At 40.5% G+C, this 27,910-nt stretch overlaps 1 protein-coding gene across 4 annotated transcripts in view; it reads left to right on the top strand.

Annotated features, from left to right (window-relative positions):
* The window catches only part of MCC (MCC regulator of Wnt signaling pathway), a 204,642-nt gene that overhangs the window by 157,155 nt on the left and 19,577 nt on the right, over window positions 1-27,910 (top strand). For all 4 annotated transcript variants that reach the window (XM_075272226.1, XM_075272230.1, XM_075272238.1 and 1 more), the window contains 6 exons: window positions 8,794-8,940; window positions 11,416-11,505; window positions 11,618-11,766; window positions 15,374-15,514; window positions 17,918-18,018; window positions 22,551-22,734. In XM_075272226.1, the coding sequence (XP_075128327.1) occupies window positions 8,794-8,940; window positions 11,416-11,505; window positions 11,618-11,766; window positions 15,374-15,514; window positions 17,918-18,018; window positions 22,551-22,734 (812 nt within the window). The remainder of the gene's footprint in view (window positions 1-8,793; window positions 8,941-11,415; window positions 11,506-11,617; window positions 11,767-15,373; window positions 15,515-17,917; window positions 18,019-22,550; window positions 22,735-27,910) is intronic.

Raw genomic sequence — 27,910 nt, 5'->3', positions numbered from 1 at the left:
TGTGAAACCAGTGTTAAATATGTAATTTCCAGAATAAGTTCACACTGAGTAAACGCTAGCTTATTTTGTAGAGTAAAATTACACTTGTAAATTTTGCTATCCCATTGACTTCAATGATATTTTTTTACGCCTGTAAAAATACGCTTGTAAAAATACGCCTGTAAAAATACGCCTGTAAAATGTCATTGAAGTCAATGGGAGTCTTATTTTTACACGTGTATTTTTACACGTGTATTTTGCAAAAATACACGCGCGTTTACTCAGTGTGAATGCAAAAATAAAGGTTTCTTGTTCAGGATACTCCTACAAATGTAAAGGACACATTGAAAAGTTTCAGACCTATAACTTGGCTTAGTTGACATTATAAGATGCCTATTGTCATCAGAATGTGAGAGGGCTGTGCGCTAAAAAGAGGGTCTCCTAGCTGATATTGGCTTATTGGGGAGCCAGTAGAGACTGTACATGGCTTATCAGGACTAGTATTGGTAGGACGAGGATCGCACCTTCATCTACTGAAGGGGGTTTATAGTTTGAAACATTTTTAAGGTGAATATTTTATCAGTTTTAAAATAGGTTAGAATGAATGATCATTCCGATAGGAGAGGCCCAAGTGACAATCTAGTGCAGTAGATGCATTAAAACATCTGCCTTTTTTACGTTTTTGTTTTTTTTACCTTGGAGAAAAAGTCTCCCATGAGAATAAGTCCTAAGGCAAGAGACACTTGAAGGTATTAATGAATCAGGCAGATACTTTAATGTAATACAGCTGACAGAAACACTTGGTCACAGTTTATAGAACTGCGATCCCCCAGCCAACTCTGAAGCGGCAGCGCTGCCTGGAAGAATAATTAAATGCTATACGGACAGGCTGATTGCTTTTTCGTGAACGCAGACCCCTCTGCTGGATTATGTGGAAGAAAGACATATGTTGCAGTGGTGTGAAATATGTATGTAGTGTTTGACTATGTAGACTTGTATAGTATTTAATCTCCAAGAACCAATTATAAAGGAATTTCTAAAATCATACATAAACCAAGTCATGTCAGCTGTTCACTTCTAGGTTAATACACAGATCATTGCCTTGAATTTTGCTTTTTACAATCACTATGATGAGCTTTGCCAAACATGTAATGAGGTTAGGGCGAGTTCACATCCTATATGTGCCTATATACCGTAGTTATACCGTAGTGTGGTATTATTACGCACATGTACAATATGAGTCTAAAAGCTGGGAGTGGTACCTCAACTGTGGAAAACATCTTGTGTGGTACCAGTCCCAAAGAAACCCAACCCGATGGACTACAATGACTACCGACATCCCACCTGATGAAGGTCCTAGAGAGACTGGTCCTGACACACCTACGCCCCCTAGTGAGCTCCGCTCTGGACCCCCTCCAGTTTGCCTGCCGGCCGGGCATTGGGGTAGATGACGCCATCATCCACCTTCTTCATAGAGCTCTCTCTCACCTGGAGAAACCCGGGAACACTGTGAGAATAATGTTCTTTGATTTCTCCAGTGCTTTCAACACCATTCAGCCAGAGCTACTGAGGGAGAAGCTGAACCTTGGTGGAGTGGACGATCACCTGTCCAACTGGATCCTAGACTACCTGACAACCCGCCCTCAGTATGTGAGAGCCCGGGACTGTGTGTCTGACACTGTGATCTGTAGTACGGGGGCACCACAAGGTACAGTTCTTGCCCCATTTCTCTTCACACTGTACACTGCTGACTTTAGGCACTACTCATCCAGCTGTTACTTACAGAAGTACTCCGATGACTCTGCTATAGTCGGCCTTATCACTGATGGCGACGATAGGGAGTACAGAGACTTAAACTGGGACTTTGTTGAATGGTGCCAGCTGAACCACCTCAGGATTAATGCTGGGAAGACCAAGTTGATGGTGGTGGACTTTGGGAAACGGAGGAGTGCTCCGACCCCGGTGGAGATCCAAGGAACATGCATTGAGATAGTCAGGACCTATAAGTATCTGGGTGTGCTCCTCAATAATAAACTAGACTGGGCTGATCACCTGGAGGCGCTGCACAGAAAGGGCCACAGCAGACTCTACCTGCTCAGGAGGCTGAGGGCCTTCGGAGTCCAGGGGACACTTCTTAGGGCCTTCTTCAACTCTGTGGTTGCCTCAGCCATCTTTTTCGGTGTAGCCTGCTGGAGGAGCAGTATATCAACCAGGGACAGAAATAGACTTGACAGGCTGATCAGGAGGGCCAGCTCTGTCCTGGGGAGCCCCTTGGACCCAGTACAGGTGGTGGGTGACAGAAGGATACTGTCCGTGGTGACCTCCATGCGGGAGAACAAATCCCACCCCATGTATGAGACCTTGATGGCACTTGGCAGCACTGTAAGTGACCGTCTGCTTCACCCCAAGTGTGAGAAGGAGCGCTATCGCAAGTCCTTCCTTCCAACCGCGACCAGGCTGTATAATCTACATCAGACCAAGCGAAGATCACTCCGCACAGAATACTAATGATTATGAATGTCCTCCTTCTTTCTTCTCTGTTCCTTAGCTGTTATGGACTCCTAGTATATCTTTCTCAGCATATGTGTGTCTACGTCTGTAATATATTACTGTGTATTATCATGTATCTGTATTACTATGCAGCTGAAACATACTGAAATTTCCCCACTGTGGGACTATTAAAGGATTATCTTATCTTATCTTATCCTACAGTATAAGTTTACTGAAAAAAAAAAAATGTTTTAAAAAAGGATGTGCAAATATATGCAGTTATTTTTTCATACACTGAATTTCACATATGAATTACTTCTGTTATAGGAGCAGAGCAACAAAGATAAGGCAAGTGTCAGATCTTTTGCATGACAGACACAGCACTTGACGGATCATATTAACCAGTATGCTTCCCTATTTTTTCCGACCTTTTTTATGGGAGCTACTCCTAACAGAGCCTCCAACTTATATGTGAATGAAGCCTAAATAGCACAATATTAATGATTAATTGAATGAATTAATGATGGTAATAGTCACATCACAGTGTAACATGGTGGCATAGGAAGGAAACAAATATGCAGCATTTTGATGCCTATTGTACGCATTCCTATGAGTGCTTCAATGTCAGTCTCATAGATCGAATAGCAAAACTGGTGTCCGGTCTACATATGACAAAATAACAAAAAATAACAGCTGGAAGTTCTTTAGGAATAAAAGTCCTTACCAAGCTAAGCTTGCATGTACAGTTATGGTTGTAGTTTGGAGACTGACATAACTTTTGGTTTTCATGAAGGTTGGTGCTTCACTAGCTTTAGATTTTTTGGTCAAATGATTCTATGGGGCTCCACGGTTGCTCGTTGGGGTCGTAGGTATGAGTCCAACAAGGGACAACATCTGCAAGGAGTTTGTATGTTCTCCTTGTGTTTGTGTGGGTTTCTTCCAGGAACTCTCCCACACTTAAAAGACATACTAATAGGGAATGAAGACTGTGATCCCTATATGGGACAGTGATCGAGAATGTCTGTAATTTGTTGCGGAATATGTTGGCGCTATATAAGTAAGCAAAATAAAAAAAATAGTGGTATACTTAAGTAAACCTATAAGCATTTCATAGGTTTTTACAATTGTATTGACAAATATATCAAGTGTATGCAAAGACTTCCTATTTACAGTGAAGAGCAAAGCCGTTTTTTTTTTTTACGCAATTCATCCGCTTCTTTGCCAAATCCTGATTCGTGGCAACCCAATTTTGCTGGTGGTTGGAGTTTATCAAAATTAGTTTTTTGTTTGTCTATCCACTTTTTAAAGATTGCCAACAAGTTCTCAAAAGGATTGAGATCTGGAGAGTCTTGCCATGAACGCAATATTTCAATATTTTGTTCCCCAAGACAGTGTTTTAGTGAGGGAACCTACTTCCTTGGTTGAAAAGCAACCCCACACATGAATGGTCTGGGGATGCTTTATTTTTGGCATTACACAGGACTTGTGGTATCTCACCTTTTCTTCTCTGGACAATCATTCTTCAAGATGTCCGAAACCACCTGAAAGGTCTTCATCAGAGAAAATAACTTTACCCTAGTTCTCTGCCATCCTATTCCTGTACTTTCTACAGAAGCGTGGTTGTCCAGAGAGTCCTAGGTCATTCATGTTTGGGGTTGCTTTTCATTCAGTAGAGTGGGCCAAGAATAAAGAGTGGTATCTAAACATCTCCCATGAGAATGTTCTCACAACTATCCAGGAGCAACATGATGAAGAGCAATACTTTTTCCAGCATGAATGGCCCATGTCACAAGGCAAAAGTAATAACTAAGTGCCTAAGAAATTGTGATAAGCTCCAAGCAATGAGTTGCCATCCAGCAATTCAGGGCGAATTGAAAACTAAGGCTAAACACTATAATATGGATTAATTGTATAAACTTGATATTTGTCAGTGAAAGTTTAAAAACCTATGATATGCTTATAATTGTACTTCAGCATACCATAGAAAAATCTAACTAAAGGTCTATAAACACTAAAACGGCTAACTATGTCTAACTTTGTCAAACCAAAATCTGTGTCAGAATAAAAACTTTTAGCCACAACTGTATGCCACGGTCAGGAAGAATAGTTGTTGGCTGAATGCTCCAGCTATCTACAGTGCAAGAGCCAGCTGAGGCTTTGTCAAGATAGGGTGCATTCTTATCCTGTTACACTACTGAAAGTTTAGAGATACGGAGAATATGAGGACAAATGAGAGACTAAGCCAAGATTACATCAATGTAGTAAACCTGGGAGCCAGATGTTATACTGACAAATTACAGCAAAGGGGTGAGCAGATGATATTCTGGGAGTCATTCAACTGCAATGGCAGAAAACTGATCAATGTGGCACCCTAAAAAAAAAAAAAGGAAATGAAGAAATGACTAAATTCCAGAAGGATTAAACAAGTAACGCCGTAAAACTCAGTTGATGCTGGTTATGAAATCAAAATTTACAGACTGTAGGTAAGGAACAAATGGCTTATAGTGCTTAAAAAAAAAACAAAAAAAAACCCATCTAACTTGTATAGGCATTTAGGGACCAAGATTAATGGCATTTCCATGTTACTGTACAGTAATTTTGTTAGGCAGGTTTTGAAAAATACTGCACAGTGAGACCCCTTGCACATAACAGTTTGCTAAGTTTGCACACTAACCTATTCTTTTCTGTTAGTCCATGCACATGACCGTGTATTACATGTGCCAACAGTCAAGGCCGCAAAACTCAGGACTACTTCTATTCTTGTCCATTTTTGCGGCCACGGAAGCACGGGCGGTCATGCCGATCAATCAGAGCCGCGTGGTCTACACACAGCCGTCTGAAAAGGGCCTAAGAATTCTTTCAAAAATAGAAATGTTAGTTTGTTTTGGCAATTAACAAACACTAGATGAATGAACAAAGGAAAAATCTAAAGTCATTATTTGGCGTTACAACGCTTTACCATCAAAACGATATTAATTCTTCTAGGTACACTTGCACAAAGTCAGGGGATTTATAGGATTGTAGTTGGGTGTATGATTTATCCAAATATACCAAAGAGGTTATAAGGATCATCATTTTCATATGTAGGTTGTCACACAGTCAGTAAACTGAAATAGAAATTCTTATGTATGAGGTTTAACACCGTTAAAGTCTGCTATGGTGAAGTTTTGGATGACTGTCCGAGGTCATACACCATGGCAAGACTGCGCTCAAGATAGTTGTGCTGCATCAGCAAGGTCTCCCTCAGAAAAAGTTTTCATTGCAGACTGGGATTACAATATGTGCTGTTCAAGCTTTTCTGAAGCAGCAACATTAAATGGGCAACCTTGAGAACATAGATACAGTGGTCGAATAAGGAAACTTAAAGAAGCAGATGAAAGACATACATTATTTGCTGATGCCCCTTAAAAATATGTAGCTGTCCAAAAGTGCCATCAGCTCAGAACTGGCAGAATTCAGTGAGACCCAGGTAAACCCATCTACACCCAGAACCTGTCTTCATGGAAGAATAACGGCCAATAAGCCATACTATTGACATGGAAAGAAGGTCAACTATGTCAACATAGGAACTGGGGTGCTGTAAAAAATGGCAGCGGTTGCTCTGAGCTCATGAGTCAAAATTCTACATAAAAGAATAGTAAAGAAGTACAAGTAGGCATGGAAGTAATATCCCCACGGAGCCCTGATCTCAGCACAAAGTCTGGAATTACACTTGCTGTTCTTTCCATCAGATCAATGGCTACCAACAGAGGTGCCCCAACCAAACCTATTTTAGGGCAATGCAGTCCATGGATGCTGTTAGTCTATTGGGTAACAGATCCATTTAATGAAACCACAATGCTGCTGCGAAGAAAGCCTTTGTATATTACCAGGAGATATTTAATGCATGTGTTCTATATTTCAGAAAAGCCATTCCATGCATATAGAGGGTTTATTATATTAAAGGTGTGGACTAGAAGACCAGGCTTTATTCCACCTGTCTATTAGCATTTTTCTTTTTTTAAGACTCCCTTTTCTGTGTCTTGGCTGTGATCCATTACTTATGAGATTAGAGTAAATTCAGCTTGTCATCAATCACGGCTCCTCAGGCTGGGATTTCTGGTTGCCTGCCAGTCTCTTATCACAGGGGCTCATGTGACTGATGAGAGGTGAAGGTACACACAAGTGCAAAGTCAGGAGCTGTAATTCTAATCAGAGGCTGAAGCCTGGCCAAATGCCCGGGGGCACATCCTCCACTCCTTTGTTTCTATCTCCTTATCTGTATTGTGTCAGTGGGTATCTACAACATAGTCATTCAGTATAGATTCTGCCTCTCTGTCCTCAGTAAACATGTGTCTACAAATGCAATCATATTCCCTTTATATCTTCCATCTCTTAATTATTCATTAGTTTGCACAGTAAATATGGAGTCGGTTGGGATTCTGGAAAAATAAAATGATATTAATGTGCAAAGTCAGGCAGACAAAAATATACATAATACATAGAGCAGTTTTATTGTTAGACACAGCGCTCACAGTGAGCTATGCAGAAACTAAATGTATGTATAATATATAACATGTAATGAGTACTCTTCTATAGAGAAGAAGGGCTATATATTAAAGTATCCATATACAACCCTGTACTACTATACAAACACAGTTCCTGTGTAACTTACTGAAACCATATCCTACTTTATCCTACATGACACCAAACATAATGTAGAGATTAGTTGTGGGACAGTCTGCTGGTTGTAAGGTTGCCCTGAATATAAGTCATGTTTGCTAACTCTCCTGGAACTTTCAGGAGTCTCCTTGAAAAAGGGGGAGACTCTCCAGTCTCCCAGAAAAATTGCAAAATTCTGAAAAGCACTAGAACCTTCCCACAAACAGGCCCTTTTATATGTGTATTGATAAGATGTAGAGAGTCATTGAGGCATCGAGTGGACATATGCCCCTCCCCCCCCCCCCCCCAAAGAAAAAAAAAAAAAAAAACCCTCTCCTGGATACTCTCCTCAATTACTGGAAAGTATGTCAGAAATGTATCTGAAGGAACTAATGTAGAAAGACAGAATGTTCAGCATCTATAACCTAAGAACTTGTGCTGGTAACATAAAATGTAATATACAGGCTCCTTAACTACATAAATGTAGCACAAATATAATCCAGTGTTCCGTTCCATAAGTATATTACTCTTCTGTGGTAAATATAACTAGAAGGTTTGTCTGAATCCAAGCTACCTACTAGCAATACGCTATGTAATATACATTATAACTGTTTTGAAGCACGTTTGTATATTCAGCTAAGCTTTGCAGTGAGATGCAACAAAATTAAATCGAAATGGCTTTGTGTTCAGAAAAGTGAGTCTGTCACTCAGTGAGCTCTTAGCCAGGTTTGTACATAAGTTTTCCAAGATGGGTCAAACATGCATTGTGGTAGAGAGACTTGTACAGTGTTCAAAACTGGCATAATGTCCATTGTTTACTATCTTACATGCATGGCATTGTTTCCAAATAACAGGGTTTGTTTGTTTTTATTATTTAATCACTTTACTACCATTGTCACTACTGTCATTAAAAATTTCAGCATCTTGTATTACTTTTTTTCCCCTTTCTTCTTGGTAGGAAGTATCTCTGTGGTACAATAGGAAATGCTACTTTTGTGTTGAGAGACAGTCGCCTCCCAGCACTCTGAGGAGGTTCAGGAGAGATCTCTGTCTATTTTAGACACTTTTATAAAATGTCTCTGCTGGGTCTTTAACCTAGGACCTCTGATATGCAAGCTAACAACATAATGTAGAAGTAGTGTCAATAGCAGTGTTCTTCAGGCACAGAGTACTCGTATACAGATATATCAGTGTATGCCAGTGCCTTAGAAGTATAAAGAAAAAGCAGAAAACACCACACCAACATTAAATACATTTTTATATATATTTTTGCACTTATAAGTTACTGCCATACAGAAATAAATCTCTGTATGTTAGTACAGAACATTGCTATTAAGCCTTTTAGGCTGAGAAAATCCTCCTGCTAACAAGAGATGAGCTAGTTGTTGCCTTGTATACCAGAGGTCCAGTATTCAAGACCCAGCACATACATATTACAAAAAATAGTCTGAAAATACTCCGAGACATCTCCATGAACAATCTCATTGTGCTGGTAGGTGATGTGACTCGTGTTAGAGAGACTCCTCCTATCATGAAAGATGTCAACATTTTGAATGACTGTCTATTAGAAAAAAAATAATGGAAAATTGAAATTAAAATAACCAGTAAAATGACTGCAGTGTTGTTCGGGTGATGGTCATAAAAGGAAGCGTTGTAATGATACATAATAAACTTGTATTTTAGGTGCGGGAGTTGCAGACACGACTACAGAGTGTTCAGGCAACAGGTCCTTCCAGTCCTGGTCGGCTCACTTCAGCAAGTAGACCGGTCAATCCAAGTACTGGGGAGCTGAGCACAAGCAGCAGCAGTAATGACATTCCCATAGCTAAGGTGAGACATAGTGTGCCGAATTACCAGAGATGATCCGGATGTCTGTGGGATTAACCCGTTTAATAGGGGAGAAAGTTTTATATTCTATTTTGTTATATACAGTTAGGGCCAGAAATATTTGGACAGTGACACAATTTTCGCGAGTTGGGCTCTGCATGCCACCACATTGGTTTTGAAATGAAACCTCTACAACAGAATTCAAGTGCAGATTGTAACGTTTAATTTGAAGGGTTGAACAAAAATATCTGATAGAAAATGTAGGAATTGTACACATGTCTTTACAAACACTCCACATTTTAGGAGCTCAAAAGTAATTGGACAAATAAACATAACCCAAACAAAATATTTTTATTTTCAATATTTTGTTGCGAATCCTTTGGAGGCAATCACTGCCTTAAGTCTGGAACCCATAGACATCACCAAACGCTGGGTTTCCTCCTTCTTAATGCTTTGCCAGGCCTTTACAGCCGCAGCCTTCAGGTCTTGCTTGTTTGTGGGTCTTTCCGCCTTAAGTCTGGATTTGAGCAAGTGAAATGCATGCTCAATTGGGTTAAGATCTGGTGATTGACTTGGCCATTGCAGAATGTTCCACTTTTTTGCACTCATGAACTCCTGGGTAGCTTTGGCTGTATGCTTGGGGTCATTGTCCATCTGTACTATGACGCGCCGTCCGATCAACTTGGCAGCATTTGGCTGAATCTGGGCTGAAAGTATATCCCGGTACACTTCAGAATTCATCCGGCTACTCTTGTCTGCTGTTATGTCATCAATAAACACAAGTGACCCAGTGCCATTGAAAGCCATGCATGCCCATGTCATCACGTTGCCTCCACCATGTTTTACAGAGGATGTGGTGTGCCTTGGATCATGTGCCGTTCCCTTTCTTCTCCAAACTTTTTTCTTCCCATCATTCTGGTACAGGTTGATCTTTGTCTCATCTGTCCATAGAATACTTTTCCAGAACTGAGCTGGCTTCTTGAGGTGTTTTTCAGCAAATGTAACTCTGGCCTGTCTATTTTTGGAATTGATGAATGGTTTGCATCTAGATGTGAACCCTTTGTATTTACTTTCATGGAGTCTTCTCTTTACTGTTGACTTATAGACAGATACACCTACTTCACTGAGAGTGTTCTGGACTTCAGTTGATGTTGTGAACGGGTTCTTCTTGACCAAAGAAAGTATGCGGCGATCATCCACCACTGTTGTCATCCGTGGACGCCCAGGCCTTTTTGAGTTCCCAAGCTCACCAGTCAATTCCTTTTTTCTTAGAATGTACCCGACTGTTGATTTTGCTACTCCAAGCATGTCTGCTATCTCTCTGATGGATTTTTTCTTTTTTTTCAGTCTCAGGATGTTCTGCTTCACCTCAATTGAGAGTTCCTTTGAGCGCATGTTGTCTGGTCACAGCAACAGCTTCCAAATGCAAAACCACACACCTGGAATCAACCCCAGACCTTTTAACTACTTCATTGATTACAGGTTTACGAGGGAGACGCCTTCAGAGTTAATTGCAGCCTTTAGAGTCCATTGTCCAATTACTTTTGGTCCCTTGAAAAAGAGGAGGCTATGCATTACAGAGCTATGATTCCTAAACCCTTTCTCCGATTTGGATGTGGAAACTCTCATATTGCAGCTGGGAGTGTGCACTTTCAGCCCATATTATATATATATAATTGTATTTCTGAACATGTTTTAGTAAACAGCTAAAATAACAAAACTTGTGTCACTGTCCAAATATTTCTGGCCCTAACTGTATGAGCGGTTGTCCTCAACTGATATAGAAATATTGCATGTAAATATATAACTATGCTATGTATAACTGCAGAAGGGAAATTATTCTTAAACCATTTACTGTAGATATCAATCATTATGTTTATAAATAAATTCCACATATCAAGTTTGGTTTTATAGAAGTTTTCCAGCCGAAGACAAATTGCAGCCGCAAACCAAGAGTGGGTTAAAAAATAAAAGAACAGATATGATGCCTACTTCACTGGGTCACTGCTAATCGCTACTATTATATGCACAGGAAATACCCACTGAGCCAGTTTCTGGTTAAGGTGGGTCTCCCTTTGGACAGTAAATGGCCAAATAAGCATTCCTGGCATTTATTGTGTGTATAGATGGGAGCAGAAAGTAGAGCCAGCGAGTACCTAGACAGCTTTGTACACTGCAGGGAAACGGTGCGCATCAGTTCTTCTATAGATATATATATATATATATATATTTATTTTTATTTATTTATTTATTTTTTTTTTTTAACCCGCTTACATATCTCTACCATCTAATGTTTTCCTGCTGAAAAACCCCAAATCATAGTATTGAGCAGGTCTAACATGTAGGTTTACTAAAGCTGTTTTATGGGAGTTTTAAAAACCTGTTGAGATGAATAGCAAGTTACTGATTAGAAAATCCATTCACATTTTGGTACATGTTGTACGTCTAGTAATAGCATATGTGTATATTTTGTTGCAGATTGCAGAGCGTGTAAAGTTATCGAAGACCAGATCGGAGTCTTCCTCATCAGAAAGGCCTGTTCTTGGTTCAGAAATCAGCAGCATTGGGGTGAGTATGCGGTGCCAGCTAGCTGTAGACATGTCCATTCTCATTTTCTTTGTAGTATTGAATAAGACATTTCCATTAAATAAGCATTGTTCTTAAACCTGTTGTTTTATAGGTGTCAAGCAGTGTGGCGGAACACCTGGCCCATTCCTTACAAGATTGCTCCAATATTCAAGAGATCTTCCAGACACTTTATTCCCATGGTTCTGCCATATCTGAGAGCAAAATCAGAGAGTTTGAGGTGGAAACTGAGAGGCTGAATAGGTAAGACAGCAACCGCTATAAAATTAGTAATTATGTCTAAAAACTTTTTTTATGCACATGTTCTTATTTTTCCATCTTTGCATAGCTCACATAACTTTTATAAAAGCTCAAATCTCAAACAGATGCCACATCATAGTTAATAGATTTTTTTTAAAGGATCTGTAATGCAATACATATTCTCCATATTTAGAAAATAACTAAAATAAGCCTGAAAAAAATCTAAAAAGAAATGAATACTAAGGCAGTACTGAAATAATAGCATAGCCTAACCATTGTTCTGGTACAAACAATGGATAGACAGACTGAAAAGATCTGTTACACGCAGAGTCAGACAGACCCCATTAACTATGTCAGGGTAAGTTCAGGGTATGTTCAGGGTAAGGGGTTTTTTGGACTGGATTTTGACGTGGAGGCCGCTTCAGAATCCAGTTCCAAAAATGACTAGCCGTGACTGGGTGCCGGTGCACTGCACCAGCATCAAGTCTCAGCATTTTGCTCCGGATTAGGTGCAAATGAATGGGCCTAGTCGGGAGGGAGTGTCACGTCACAGATTCCGCTGCGGAATCCGCAGCAAGAAAGGTTGGCTCGCTTTTTTCCACGAGCGACATAAAACTGCTAGCGGAAAAAAGAAGTAAATGGCTCCCATTGAAGTCAATGGGAGGCGGTTTTTGAAGCCAGATTCTGAGGTGGATTCCACGTCAAAATCCGCTATGAAAAACCTCATGTGAACTTACCGTTAGTGAATGGTAGTGGTCCCAGCAGTCACACCCCCCTGATATACATCAGCTTATTATCACTTATCCTTTGGATAACACTGAAACTTGCCAACCTGTAAGGCTAGATTCACACCACTACTCGCACTATGTTCAAGGATTCCATCCCTGAATCCGCTTGAAAAAATGCAGAGAGAAACTTAGTGGACCCCATTAGCCACTTTATAAGAGGATTAGGTTTTAGTTTTTCAGGTGTCCAAGCAGACCTGAAGAATGGAAAGCCAAGCACTAGTGTGAACTTAGCGTTACGCATAACCAATACTCATAAGAGAAAACTCAACCAAACTCTGACATTTAGGCAGACCAAGATGACTTGTATGAAGTTGTCCTGACACATAATCTGTTGCTGGATGGACGGATGGATCAACTTGTTAACTTTTTCCATCCCGATCCTTTTTTACTTGGGAGATGTGTCAGGGGTGCACATTAAAACATTGTTAGCACAGCCAAGGAAGGAAGAATAGCTGTCATCCAACCAAATATTCATCTGAGCACTACTAGATGGGTTCTCATAAAGAACTACCACTTGGCTTTGTCCTAATAGACATAACAAAGGCAAGGATTGTGATTTACACTGGTATACCACTTTGTTATACACCATGGAGCAACATGCAGTGTATGTTCTGTATGGAGGATATGCACATTACTGAACAAGACCATTATGTAACATGTGATGGTCACTGCCACTTATTTTCTGAAACTTGGGGCAGCTTGGAAAACATTACTACTTTAACTGACACAAACAGCCACTAGTATTTGTGCCAGCTTATGTTCCAGAGGGCTGGCAGTAAACTGGAGAAATTGCCTTAATAAATCTTCCCAATCTGTTGCCAAATGACATCCATAAGAAAATAAAAAGTAATACTTCTTTATACCTGAGCTGGGCAAATGCGCTTAAATAAATTGCAGATATTGGAAAGCACGGCAGCCAGAAAATATTTTGTTTGTTTGAGAAAATAATTCTCAGGTGACATTTAGCGAGCACCGACTTCACCTTATGCTGAAGATATATGATCTGTGATTGCCGGGTAGCCTTGTTGCTTTCTGCATTAGCAGTAATATCACTTATATTTACTGGAGAGAGTACATGTAACTGTAAAGGGAAAAACATTGTGCCTTTATTCCCAGAAAGCTGTTGCATTGGAAACCTTTGCACGCCTTCCAGATGGAACCGTTTGCAACAAGCTATTATGTCTGGCAATCAGTAATATACAGGTAGAGAACATCCGAAAAGCTCTCTTGAGCAGCAATAAATCTGCTCTTAATCTGTGAGTGAGAACCATATCACTCTTACCATCTGGGCTTACAGGTGAGAAGAAATGAGAAGATTTAAAGGTTTATCCTCAGAAGAGAGCTAATGACTTTACGGAGTGTGTGCGGCTCTCGCATTATTTGTGGGTCAATACATCCAGAGTTTTGTTAGATATAACAGCAGCTAACACGCAACTTCAGAACTTGAGAAATATGCCAGATGTTTAATTGGGAATATTGGGACAAATTAAGTCATGCCAAATATAAGAGACCAAAAAGTTGGGAGGTATGAGCTCACTCAAGGAGGACCTTTCACCCCCTCTGCCAGTTCCAACTTTTTGTGTTCCTGCAATGATTCTCAGGCAGTTGGAATTTCTTCCTTAGCCCGTGCCATTTCTGAGCAATTGGTGCTGTTTATTTCATCCCCCAATATGCCAATTAAGCTGTCTGTCAGGTGGGTGGTCCTGGCCTGGAGTAGGCAGCTTAGGACTGCCCATCTGACAATCAATAGCGTAATTATGCTGAAAGTAACAAATTATTGCTATGCAACCCAGGGGGGGCTAGAGAAAAAAAATCAAACTGAACTGGAATGAGCAGAGCGCCACCTTTTGAAGGAGGTAGAGAGTTTGAGTTGGAGGTGGTGAAAGGTTTTCTTTAAATGATGGCATCATATTTCTTGCTGTTTGTAGTCTTAATGTAAGTAGGAACAGTGTTTTGGGGAGAGCTATGTCAAACAAGTACGAAACTATAAATATAGGGAATGTGTCATCAGAAAATAACCTGCTGTTTAAATTCACTTTTTAGGGTGGTCCTGTGTTTTTGTTTTGTTTTTTTGTTGTTTTTTTTTAAAGAATTTTTGATTGTGTTTTTTATATTCTATTTCACCATCTGTATTAAAGACAAGTAAAACCTTGCTGTTTTCATTATGACCAATAAGCCTCACAATTGTCTGACACTCCCTGTTCTGTAAAGATCACTTTTCAGTAGTCATATTCTTAGTTTCACAGAATATATCACAATGATAGGTAACGTTGATCTATAGAGAACACTAGAACACATCATTGACAATAGGGGAAGTTGATGGCTCACCTCATCCCTCTCTGCACAGGTCGCAGGGCATGCTCACACAGACTTAAAAATAATACAAGCAAAAACATTTTTTTCTTGTAATGAAGTGACTTTATTGATGACTAAATCCTGTTGTCACTAATCTTATAGCTGTGATGTAAAAACTATTGTGGTATACGGTATAAAAGTGAAGTGTATATATGGTATATACCACAGTCCTATAGCATTGATGTGTCATAATACTTGAGAATACCAGTGAGACGATTACATATTAATGACAGCATGATATCAGTGATAGGAGAAGATACACAATAGGAATAGAGTATTATGTTGAACTGTTCGCCCCAACAAAAGGCCAGTATAATTATGATTATTGCACCTAAGTGCTTATTGATCTCAAGTTCAGCATACTCGGCTGTATTTATTGCTCTCTGTACAATGCAGTCTTCTGGAAAAGTAGAAAAACAAGCTGTGATTTACATGGCAGGATAAAAATATTGATCTTTTCTCTGCAGTCGAATTGAGCACTTAAAATCCCAGAATGATTTGTTGACGATAACACTGGAGGAGTGCAAGAGTAATGCCGAAAGAATGAGCATGCTCGTGGGCAAGTACGAGTCCAATGCAACGGCCCTGAGACTGGCTCTACAGTACAGGTGAGAACCCCTTTAAGCAGCCCGTACATTAGATGCTGAGCGTGCATATGTATAGGGTAGTCAGCTCAATGGACAATCTGTCAGCATTTCAAGTGTAACTTAAAAAGGACTTTTCACCATTTTATGCCAGGGCGTTTTACATTAACTGCAAAGTGGATGAGATTGTGGCTAATCCCAGCCACACATCTGCAGAAAATAATCTGCAACAAAAATGCTGCAATTTGAAAAATGCAGCACGTCAATCAAACCTATGGAAACGATGGTTGCTTCTGTATACAGTGTTGGCCAAAAGTATTGGCACCCCTGCAATTCTGTCAGATAATACTCGTTGTCTTCCAGAAAATGATTGCAAGCACAAACTCTTTGGTATTAATATCTTCATTTATTTTACTTGCAATGAAAAAACACAAAAGAAAATAAAATAAAAAAAAGTCAAATCATTGATCATTTTACACAAAACTCCAAAATGGGCCCGGACAAAAGTATTGGCCCCCTCAGCCTAATACTTGGTAGCACAACCTTTAGACAAAATAACTGTGCACAACCGCTTCCGGTAACCATCAATGAGTTTCTTACAATGCTCTGCTGGAATTTTAGACCATTCTTCTTTGGCAAACTGCTCCAGGTCCCCCCTGAGATGTGATGGGGGCCTTCTCCAAACTGCCATTTTGAGATCTCTCCACAGGTGTTCTATGGGAATCAGGTCTGGACTCATTGCTGGCCACTTTAGAAGTCTCCAGTGCTTTCTCTAAACCATTTTCTAGTGCTTTGTGAAGTGTGTTTTGGGGCATTGTCCTGCTGGAAGACCCATGACCTCTGAGGGAGAGCCAGCTTTCTCACACTGGGCCCTACATTATGCTGCAAAATTTGTTGGTAGTCTTCAGACTTCATAAAGCCATGCACACGGTCAAGCAGTCCAGTGCCAGAGGTAGCAAAGCAACCCCAAAACATCAGGGAACCTCTGCCATGTTTGACTGTCAATTTTTCTTTTCCATCCACATCTAGGGAGGTTAGCCACAGTGCCATGGGCTTTAAACTTCTTGATGACACTGCGCACGGTAGACACAGGAACATTCAGGTCTTTGGAGATGGACTTGTAGCCTTGAGATTGCTCATGCTTCCTCACAATTTTGCTTCTCAAGTCCTCAGACAGTTCTTTGGTCTTCTGTCTTTTCTCCAAGCTCAATGTGGTACACACAGGACAGAGGTTGAGTCAACTTTAATCCATTTCAACTGGCTGCAAGTGTGATTTAGTTATTGCCACCACCTGTTCGGTGCCTCAGGTAAGTAACAGGTGCTGTTAATTACACAAATTAGAGAAGCATCACATGATTTTTCAAACAGTGCCAATACTTTTGTCCACCCCATTTTTTATGTTTGGTGTGGAATTATATCCAATTTTGGCTTTTTGACAATTCTTTTTGTGGTTTTCCATTGAAGACAAATTAAATGAAGATATTAATACCAAAGAGTTTGTGCTTGCAATCATTTTCTGGAAGAAAATGAGTATTATCTGACAGAATTGCAGGGGTGTCAATACTTTTGGCCAACACTGTAGGTATAATGGAAGCAGAAAGTCGGCAGAGGAAAACTTTACGACCTTTCTGTAAAAAGCATTGCAGGAAAAACCTATGCTCACTATGTGGGGCCTTAGCCTTTAAACGGACATGTCAGGAAGGGTGACTGGGACAGGCCTGTATTCATAAACCTTAGTTGCAATAATATGGTATTTTTCTCCTGTTTTTTGTATGCACGGTGCAATATGTCAATGTTTATGGAGGAGAAATAACATTTTTAATAGTTGACATTTCCACTCTGAATAGCTATGGCCCCTGTGCTATTTTAGAAGTCCTGTTATTTGCCAAGGTCCTCTACCACAATCTCTTTAATCTCTACTCGGGAAGCCTTGGATTAAGAGCAGTTATTTATTTATACAGAATTTTAAATCTATTAATTTCATTTTTGCGTCTTATAGACTTTATTTGCTTTTGCTCTTAAGATAAACCGTCAGGGTCTCAGAATATTTCCATTCACCTTTGGAGTGTATAATAATCCAAGAACAAAATGAAGCCGTGACTAGTATTTAAAAGTCACGTCTGCTGGAATCTGAAGTTATTGGTCTGTATCTCGGGGATTTTGCAGAAGTGTTTACAAGACACACAGGCTAATCCTTTTCCTTATAGGTCCTTTTCCTTTATATCTCCTTTTTTTCTGAAGTTTAATCACAGATAGCACGTAACACCGATCAACTTTTATAATGCAGCTGAGATTTAAGGTCAGCAGTGGGTCAGAGACTTAAGTGCTACCTTAGAGATGTCAAGATCTTCCTCGCTTGTCCTAATATGATGTACATTAGCTGTTTTAAGATATTGATCTGGTATTTCCCTTCTTCCTATGGTTTAGTGAGCAGTGTATCGAGGCATATGAATTATTGCTGGCGCTTGCAGAGAGTGAGCAGTCTCTCATTCTGGGACAGTTCAGAGCCGCTGGAGTAGGAGCTGTAGGTAAGAATTATACTCTATCTCAAGCATCAAAACCTCTGTCAAATGACACATCTTAATGTTCCCCTTCATGTTCTAAATTTACGGTCAGTTGTACATAGTGCTCTTGGCTGTAAATTTCTCAGATATGTGGAGCTCTAGCATTGCGATATGTTATGTTATAGTTTATATGTTGCATGCCAATAAGTAACTGTAGTAATTATGTACTAATGGGCTTTTATAGCCATGCACACGTATTGAGGTGTTTGGTGATCTGTCTTTTCTTTCAATGTTAATCATTGTAAACAGAACACCAACACAGAGTTCTGGTATTCTTTAGCCCCGGGCTCTCCCTGACCTCCTGCAGATGATTGACAGCTTTCTTACTACACTGTGCATAGGGAGAAAGCTGTCAGTCAGTGGGTGTGAGACGCTGCTTATGAACATGAGAATTCAGCCTGTGCACATAAATTGAGGGGACTCCAGTCTTGACTCATTCTGCAGAAGATAAATAGTGATTTAATAAAAATAGTACTGTACAAAAAAAGGTAAGTGTCTCCATGCTGGGATCAAGGTCTCTTCTGATAGGACAGCAGAAACCAAGTAACAGATTGCCTTCACAGAAGACCTCCTTGTACTGCCTATGAAATTTCAATTCTGGAATCTGTTTATTCTGGAATTTGTTCCCCTGCTATTCCTATTAGATGTTTATTAATAAATTGACAGCTGAGCGTTAGCATTCCTCTTGTCAAAGGGGTGTGTCCCCACGTAGTCAGCACTGATTGGACAGTGTCTGTATGGACACTTCATCCAATTGGTAACCCCCAGTTCTCAATTAATACATTTCTAAGAGGAATAAAAAAAGAATGGCACAAAGTAATGTTGTAAAAGATTCTCCAAGTCTCTCATTTCACAGGAAATATAATTTCTCACTAAAACTGAAAATACATGCTGTCAGGTTCTCCTTAAAGAGTTTCTCCTGAGACTTTTACTTAGTCCAAGACTTTTAGGCAGCTCATATGAGGCTTCTGTTCTGGTTCCAACCCCAGGTCACTTAATCGGTACCAGTCCTTAGTTTGCTTTGCCTCTTCACTCCTCCTCCATTTTCACCACTCGTTGCCTGTGCTATGGGGGCTGACTCTACTATAGTTTGCCATCCTCCTTAGCATTGATAATTATGGGGTTCACTGCCTAAAATAGGCAGAGTAAAAGTAACTATTAAAAGACTCCCTGGAGAACCCCTTTAAATTATGTTAATCTGGTTCTTTCAGCACATCTTTATATCCAGAAGAGAGAGAGTTGTTATATACACTCACCGGCCACTTTATTAGGTACACCATGCTAGTAACGAGTTGGACCCCCTTTTGCCTTCAGAACTGCCTCAATTCTTCGTGGCATAGATTCAACAAGGTGCTGGAAGCATTCCTCAGAGATTTTGGTCCATATTGACATGATGGCATCACACAGTTGCCGCAGATTTGTCGGCTGCACATCCATGATGCGAATCTCCCGTTCCACCACATCTCAAAGATGCTCTATTGGATTGAGATCTGGTGACTGTGGAGGCCACTGGAGTACAGTGAACTCATTGTCAAGTTCAAGAAACCAGTCTGAGATGATTCCAGCTTTATGACATGGCGCATTATCCTGCTGAAAGTAGCCATCAGATGTTGGGTACATTGTGGTCATAAAGGGATGGACATGGTCAGCAACAATACTCAGGTAGGCTTTGGCGTTGCAACGATGCTCAATTGGTACCAAGGGGCCCAAAGAGTGCCAAGAAAATATTCCCCACACCATGACACCACCACCACCAGCCTGAACCGTTGATACAAGGCAGGATGGATCCATGCTTTCATGTTGTTGACGCCAAATTCTGACCCTACCATCCGAATGTCGCAGCAGAAATCGAGACTCATCAGACCAGGCAACGTTTTTCCAATCTTCAATTGTCCAATTTTGATGAGCTTGTGCAAATTGTAGCCTCAGTTTCCTGTTCTTAGCTGAAAGGAGTGGCACCCGGTGTGGTCTTCTGCTGCTGTAGCCCATCTGCCTCAAAGTTCGACGTACTGTGCGTTCAGAGATGCTCTTCTGGCTACCTTGGTTGTAACGGGTGGCTATTTGAGTCACTGTTGCCTTTCTATCAGCTCGAACCAGTCTGGCCATTCTCCTCTGACCTCTGGCATCAATTTCCGCCCACAGAACTGCCGCTCACTGGATGTTTTTTCTTTTTCGGACCATTCTCTGTAAACCCTAGAGATGGTTGTGCGTGAAAATCCCAGTAGATCAGCAGTTTCTGAAATACTCAGACCAGCCCTTCTGGCACCAACAACCATGCCACGTTCAAAGGCACTCAAATCACCTTTCTTCCCCATACTGATGCTCGGTTTGAACTGCAGAAGATTGTCTTGACCATGTCTACATGCCTAAATGCACTGAGTTGCCGCCATGTGATTGGCTGATTAGAAATTAAGTGTTAACGAGCAGTTGGACAGGTGTACCTAATAAAGTGGCCGGTGAGTGTAAATCAGGCATGTCAAACTCAGGGTACCCTGAGGGCCACATGAGTAACAAGAGGTTGTTGCAAGGGCCGCACGCAGCAGCTAATGTCTCACACGTATTTTAACAGCAGTCATGAAAACAAGATATGAAGTAGTAATATGTAACAACAACATATATTTGCAGTGCACAACAGCAACTAATATATTTAACAAAAATACAGCAATTAAAAACTAAACATTTATTTGCTATCATTTTTTTCAATCTTTTTTAGATTATAAGTGGTGATCAGTCAGCCTTGTTCTCTGAGAAGATTTTGTTAGTTTCATAAAAGAAAATTATCTGTTTACATATACACCATTCATCTGCCCCCAGTTTCATGTCCCCCCTCCATCTCTGCCCCCAGTTTCATGTCCCCTCCATCTCTGCCCCCAGACTCATGTCCCTCCCATCTCTTCCCCCCAGATTCATATCCCCCCCATCTCTGCCCCCCAGATTCATATCCCCTCCATCTCTGCCCCCAGACTCATGTCCTCTCAATCTCTGCCCCCAGTGTCATGCCGTCCTCTCCATCTCTGCCCCCAGTGTCATGCCGTCCTCTCCATCTCTGCCCCCAGTGTCATGCCGTCCTCTCCATCTCTGCCCCCAGTGTCATGCCGTCCTCTCCATCTCTGCCCCCAGTGTCATGCCGTCCTCTCCATCTCTGCCCCCAGTGTCATGCCGTCCTCTCCATCTCTGCCCCCAGTGTCATGCTGTCCTCTCCATCTCTGCCCCAGTGTCATGCCGTCCTCTCCATCTCTGCCCCCAGTGTCATGCCGTCCTCTCCATCTCTGCCCCCAGTGTCATGCCGTCCTCTCCATCTCTGCCCCAGTGTCATGCCGTCCTCTCCATCTCTGCCCCCAGTGTCATGCCGTCCCCTCCTTCATCTGCCCTCAGTTTCACGTTCCACCTCTATGTGTACACACATTAAACTTACCTTCTCCGACGACTCAGAGTCCTCGCTCCCCCACCGCACTCTCTCTCTCTTGCTAACAGTTGTAAACGCGATGTGACGTCATCACGTCACATCACGTCTACACAGCAGCGTGTAGCAGCGAGTAGCCGCGTGAGTATTGCACCTCTGCGGCCCGCACAAAAGTCTCAAACTTTGTCTCTAAACTTTAGAGACAAAGTCTGAGACTTTTGTGCGGGCCGCAGATATGCCTGTAAAGGGCCGCATGCGGCCCACGGGCCGCATGTTTGACATGCCTGGTGTAGATCACTAGAGAGGTCATCAACAACACACTAATATCAGGAAGAAAAAAATGTTATTTCTTTTTAGTTTTAAAGTGATCATAGAAGAGTCAGCCACGTCTCAGAATCACTTATGCATCTTTGGTTATTGCAAATCCAATGTCTGACATATGTTTTAGAATAATGTTCTACATGCATACATACATACAACCTTAGTAACAAACAAAAGCTTTGAGGTTAGTTGTGTTCAGAAATATTTTCCAGTGTGTCAATGGGACTTTAGCATCAAAAAATCAAACAGCAATGTTGAAATATGGTTTTAGAATACGTCACTAACCTTGAAATGAGTGTAGAATGCAGAGCCTGCAGCAAACATTATGAGATACCAACCATGTCATTACAGATGCTAAAGCCTAAACTTATCTCACTAACAAAAACATATCTCAAGTTTTTCTTTTGATCATCTCTGTAAAATGCAAATTGAAGTGACATTTCACTAAGGATGCTTTTACAATACAATCACTTTAATCAGCCATGCAATCGGCCAGGCATTTTATGTGCTTGGACTTAAAAAAAAGGAGAAATTCTGACAACACTTCAGGTTTTAAACAAAATTTTAATATCATATTATGTGTTACACCTTTGTTGTGCATCGTCGTCTTGGAGGGTTTGTACACTTTCATTATTCAGGATGCCAACCAGTTTGTCAACTGTCAGTTCCTGTTAGTTCTACAATAAGTGTAATGTGATCCTCTATGCATGGCCATAGGGTAACTATCTAATATATCTATTATCTAATGCTTATTTCTGATTTTATTATAAAGCTGAGCAAACTGGGGATGAGAACATCACACAGATGCTGAAGAGAGCACACGACTGCAGGAAAACTGCAGAGAATGCTGCAAAGGCTCTTCTGATGAAGCTGGATGGCAGCTGTGGGGGGGCCTTCGCGGTTACCGGGTGTAGTGTCCAACCATGGGAAAGTCTCTCCTCAAATAGCCATACAAGGTAATGTATAGGTTTATTGATTTTCAGGTACACATTTAATCCAACATATATGTTTGTGTATGTATATGGCTCCTCCAAGCATCGAGGAAGAAGTACAGTTCAGTGACTTGGCTGATTGAAACTTTTATTCACTGTTGCCCACCATGGAGTTAAGCTACATTTTTTTCAGCAGAGTGCCAGTGTTATTTTCCATACCACCTTAGCAGATTTTCCCTGGCTTGCACTTACTGTTCTATGTAACATACTGACCATCTAAGCATACACTTTTAATGGAGGCCATTACCATAATCTGAACAACAAGTACTTTGTTTGAAATCCAAGTAGGAAGACGGATTACCTCCATGTTGTGTTTGAGGAACCTAGTAGACGCGAAAAGAGTGACAGTTCAGAAACAGCCAAGCATGCCTCCTGGTGGCCATCTTATCATGTACCCCAGTTCTTGACATTGCTGAAAGTTCTAGACCTAAGGCCTGTATCTATACTTATATCTTATGCTGTTTAGCTATACTATAAATGTCTGAGATGGGATTAACCACAAGGTAGCAGATTTATGTAGGGAAGAGGGGGTGTCTGTGGAGTATTGAGGAAAGTAAATGATGTAAGCAGGTTGTCTGTGACTGGGACCAGTAAGAAGGAATCAATGAAAGTTATGTCTGTGATACTCTGGAAAAAGAGTAGGAGTGAATGGTCAACTGTGCCAGACATGAAATCTCTACAGATAAAACTGAATATTGTTAAAGGTTGAGACTTGTCTTGGTGGTTCTGTAACCCTTTGGGTGCTAATGTCTCTACTTATTTAATTTCTAACACTATTGACTATATTGTCAAATAGCCAGACAGAGCCCAAGGCATGCCACTTTTCCAGCAGTGCAACCATTTTAATCTAGCCAAACCATTGGGGGTTAAAGGACTTGCTCAAAACTGCCTATTGATGGCCTGTCCTAGTTTACAGATTTCTCTGTACACTGTGCAGATACAGTATCAGCTGATCAGTGGGGGTGCACGATAGTGGACCCCACCTTTCTCTTCCTGATAAGCTATCCTATCATATGTATGTATAAATTTCTCTGCCCTCACCTTTCAGCATACTTTTTATGGTACATTGCATAGATATAGTTACTTGTCTTAAACCAGATTATATTTCTGTTCTCTGTTGCTGTGACATGAGGAAGGTTGCGACATCTCTGAAGATCTTTATGCTTAAGAATGACTGACCAAACACGTAATATGATATAATGGAGGAGTTGTATAATTTTCAGAAAATCCAATAATGTACTGATTATTGGGGGAAAAAACACATCACAATATAAAACAACATCTAACTGCCTTTGAGCAGGGTCACGTTTCCAGTTTGAGAAGTGAGTTATGGACGAGAAATGAAGAATTACTAATTAGTTAATGAGACTCTTCAGTAGATTACTGTCTATTATATGGTGGTCGACATGCTCACACATAAAGTACTGTGCGTTATCCTCTTGTATGATAAGTCCCCTTTTCTGTTGTTTTGGATTTCTGTCTAAGCATAAGTACTTTGTTGTATAGTTACTGAACGTGATCTAACCAATGTAGCCAATTCTTCTCCCGATAGAGAAATACTGTAATAGATTCTGGTTATGATGTGATTACCTAGAAAGGGATGTAGTCTTATTTCAAGTAAAAGGTATTCAAGGACAACGCTCTCCCGTCTATCTTGAGTTTCTACAAACTTCGGTTAGAAGAAACATTCATTATCAATATTTCATAATGCCGACTTCATGCCAAATGGAAGAGTTAGACCGTCCTTTTGTTAATAGCGCAGCGGCTGCTGATTAATGCTGGAGAAACAGTGCAACTTAATACAAGACATGATGGGATGTTATTCCCTGGCCGATAACTGAGATCATTCAACATTCCAGGCAGACATGTTAATGGATGACCTAACCCTCCACCAGCAGATGATTAGCCGTCCTCCTGAGATCCATGAGGCTGTTTTCTAATGCAATGCATATAGAGAAATATGGGATGTAACCCTTTCACGACCAGCACAATCTTCTTAGTATTACATTGCAATTCCTTTATGACTGCAATACAATATTCTCTAAGTCTAACGTCATGAATGGTGTCTGATTTCTTGGGATGACCAAAGCAGTTTGTCATTTACACACAACGTACGCATTGTCCTTTTGTTGAATACTGGTCTTGTGATATAAATAAAATATAAGCCTATGGGCTTCATATCCATGTCTTTTACTTTTATATACTGCATATACAATGGATATGTTAGGATATGATATAAAATTGTGATATGTACACAGTTTCTGCCATTGCAGCCTACATTCTAATAGTGTAGTTTAAAAAGCAAAGGTTTCCTTCGGGATTTTCTGGTTACCTATTGGGAATTGCTTTTATCTTTTTCGATAGACCAGATATAATATTAGAATTGTTTCCTCTTCTAATGCAAGTAGATTTGATGACAACATAGGATAGCTGTGAAAATCTCTGTAGATTTTCTTTAGCTGGTTTGTTTGTTCTACTCTTTGTTTATCAATGTTCGTAGATCATGTACCCCCTACTCAAAAAAAATTGTCATCAAAGTGCCCCCAAGTCTATAAGCATACACTATTAAATAGCAAACCCGTAATAATAATAATAGTGCAGGTACTCCCTAGAGGCATGGCATTATACCCTCATCCATAGCCAGAATGCAGGCTGCTATGCTAAACTACAAAGAAGCAATTCTTTACATCAAAACCTGATACTGAAACATATTCTTTTTGTTCTAACCTGTACTAATGTTACTCTATGGTTTAGATTGATTCTGTTTTCTATACATGCTTATGAGAGCAGCTTTGTATTAAATGTTTAGAGATATGCCTTACAGCAGACACATGGACAACATGAATCTGTATACAGGAGATGACTCTATGTGAGAGTAACTACTATGTGAGAGTGGTAAGAGGGATGCAGTAGGAGATGCGGTTTGGTGTGAGCGTAGGGTCCCAACCCTGCTTGTCATCAATAATGGAACGTCACACAGTAGAATGTGCCAAAAAATTCTTAGTGTTTTATTCAGTGTTCAAGTAGAGTTTAAAGTGAAACGTTTTTCGGTACAATGGAGTACCTTCATCAGACTCTACATACAAAACAAAGAAAATACAGTGGCTGTACTTATACTACTGCATTATGCTATACAGTGCACTCCGTGCTATACTAATACAAAGGTACTAAGTATTTATTGTATTTGTCATTTTTGTACATCACTTTGTTGTCCTTAATACTCCCACCTTGGTTTATACCTTAACTCTACATCAGATCTTCTGGCTAGCATCATACAGACTACGACTCCATTATCAAAGATATTTATTGTGTTTACTTCGGAACCTGTCACATGAAGTCTCTGTTTGTCTTCATGCTTCTGTTTTCTTGTCATAGCTTATCATTTGCATTTCATTTGGGGATATTCACCATCGTACTGTTTGCCTCCATATTACCAGGCCTTCAACTGTATATATTTTGTATATAGTGTGTTCATTATGTGCACTTCTTTTTATTCACAAAAATGTATTTTCTTTGTTTTGTATGTAGAGTCTGATGAAGGTACTCCATTGTACCGAAAAACGTTTCACTTTAAACTCTACTTGAACACTGAATAAAACACTAAGAATTTTTTGGCACATTCTACTGTGTGACGTTCCATTATTGATGATACTATGTGAGAGTGTTTTGAGTATGGTCTGTAACCTATGCAGGGAGGCAAGCTTTGACCAGCAGATACCCATCATTGTACACTATGGTATGCTATGGTAACAATGAGATTACTGCTGAAGGTTGTGACCACACGGCCAATAATTGCAATAGTCGCCACAATGAACAGTGCCAGTAAAGCTTGTACTGCAGGTGTTAAAGGGATTATCCAGTTTCTAGTATTGATGGCCTATACTTAGGATAGGCCATCATTAATAGATCTACAGGGGAAATCTTGGGACCCTTTGTAACTGTGCTTCACTATTGAACAGTAACTCCACCCAACACATGTACAATAGTTATTACTTTGAGTATTAGCTCAGATATTCATGAGATGCCTCATGTTCTCACAAGATTATAGCAATTCATATGGAGAGTGACAACCACTCCCTTTTTTATGAAGAGGACTGAATGGTTGTCACAACTATTCTACTGTTATTTATAACTGAATAATAATGTAACGCAGACCACACAGACCAGGATTTTCTACATAGTCCATTAAAAGGTTTTGTCCCTGTAGTATCCATGTTTGTGTTACCATATTGTCTACTTTAAACTGAGTCTGTCACCAGAACCCGCATATCGACCCAGCCTCGCAGAGAGATAAGTAAGAGTCACCTGAATCACACCGTGTTTTCTCTTGTGAATTGTTCCCTCTGTTGTCAAGATATCACTATTTTTAGCAATGTGCATATTAGCTCTTTGGAGCAATGAGGGTGTTGCTGCTAACCTCTTTGTCACAATGGCAATGTCCTCATTGCTTCAAAGGACTCATTTGCATGTTGACAAAAACAGTAATAGCTGAGCAATGGTGGCAACGATTCACAAGGGGAAAACACTGTAAGTCTGGAGTCCCACGGGATGGAACTGCCGTGATTGGAAAAATTGCGGCGTTCTACAGTATGGGCAAAGTGGATGGGACTCTAGCGAATCCCATGCCCAATTTTCAGTTTCCCATCGGTATCATTGTAACAGAAAGTCCACAGAGGAAAACGCTGCAAACTTTGTTTAAAGCACTGCGGGAAGAACCGCAATATGTTGCCGTTGCGTTTTTTCCCACAGCGCTTTATTGCTGCGGGATGTTACGTGGGGCCTTAGTTAGATTAGGGTCACCTTAATCAATCTGGGGTAGGGTTCCCTTTTAGTCAGGGGTAAACTACGGGGATATATGCCACTCTGTTTACCTACAAGTTACACAACCAAAAATGTGCGATTTGTTTGCAACTTGCAGTCCTATGACTATTGTAGAGGTATGCAAGTCAAACTTGACTTGCACGGAGATATCTTGTAGCCTGCAACCAAAAATCTATCAGGGTTTAGGGACAACACGGTGGCTCGGTTGTTAGCACTGCAGCCTTGCAGCTCTGGGGTCCTGGGTTTGAATCCTGCCAGGAACATCATCTGCAAGGAGTTTGTATGTTTCTCCTAGTGTTTGTCTGGATTTCCTCCCTTT

This window comes from Leptodactylus fuscus, chromosome 1 (genome assembly GCF_031893055.1).
Source record: "Leptodactylus fuscus isolate aLepFus1 chromosome 1, aLepFus1.hap2, whole genome shotgun sequence".
NCBI lineage: Eukaryota > Metazoa > Chordata > Amphibia > Anura > Leptodactylidae > Leptodactylus > Leptodactylus fuscus.
Note: the sequence above shows the minus strand (reverse complement) of the source record. Positions and strands in the feature narration are given on the sequence as shown.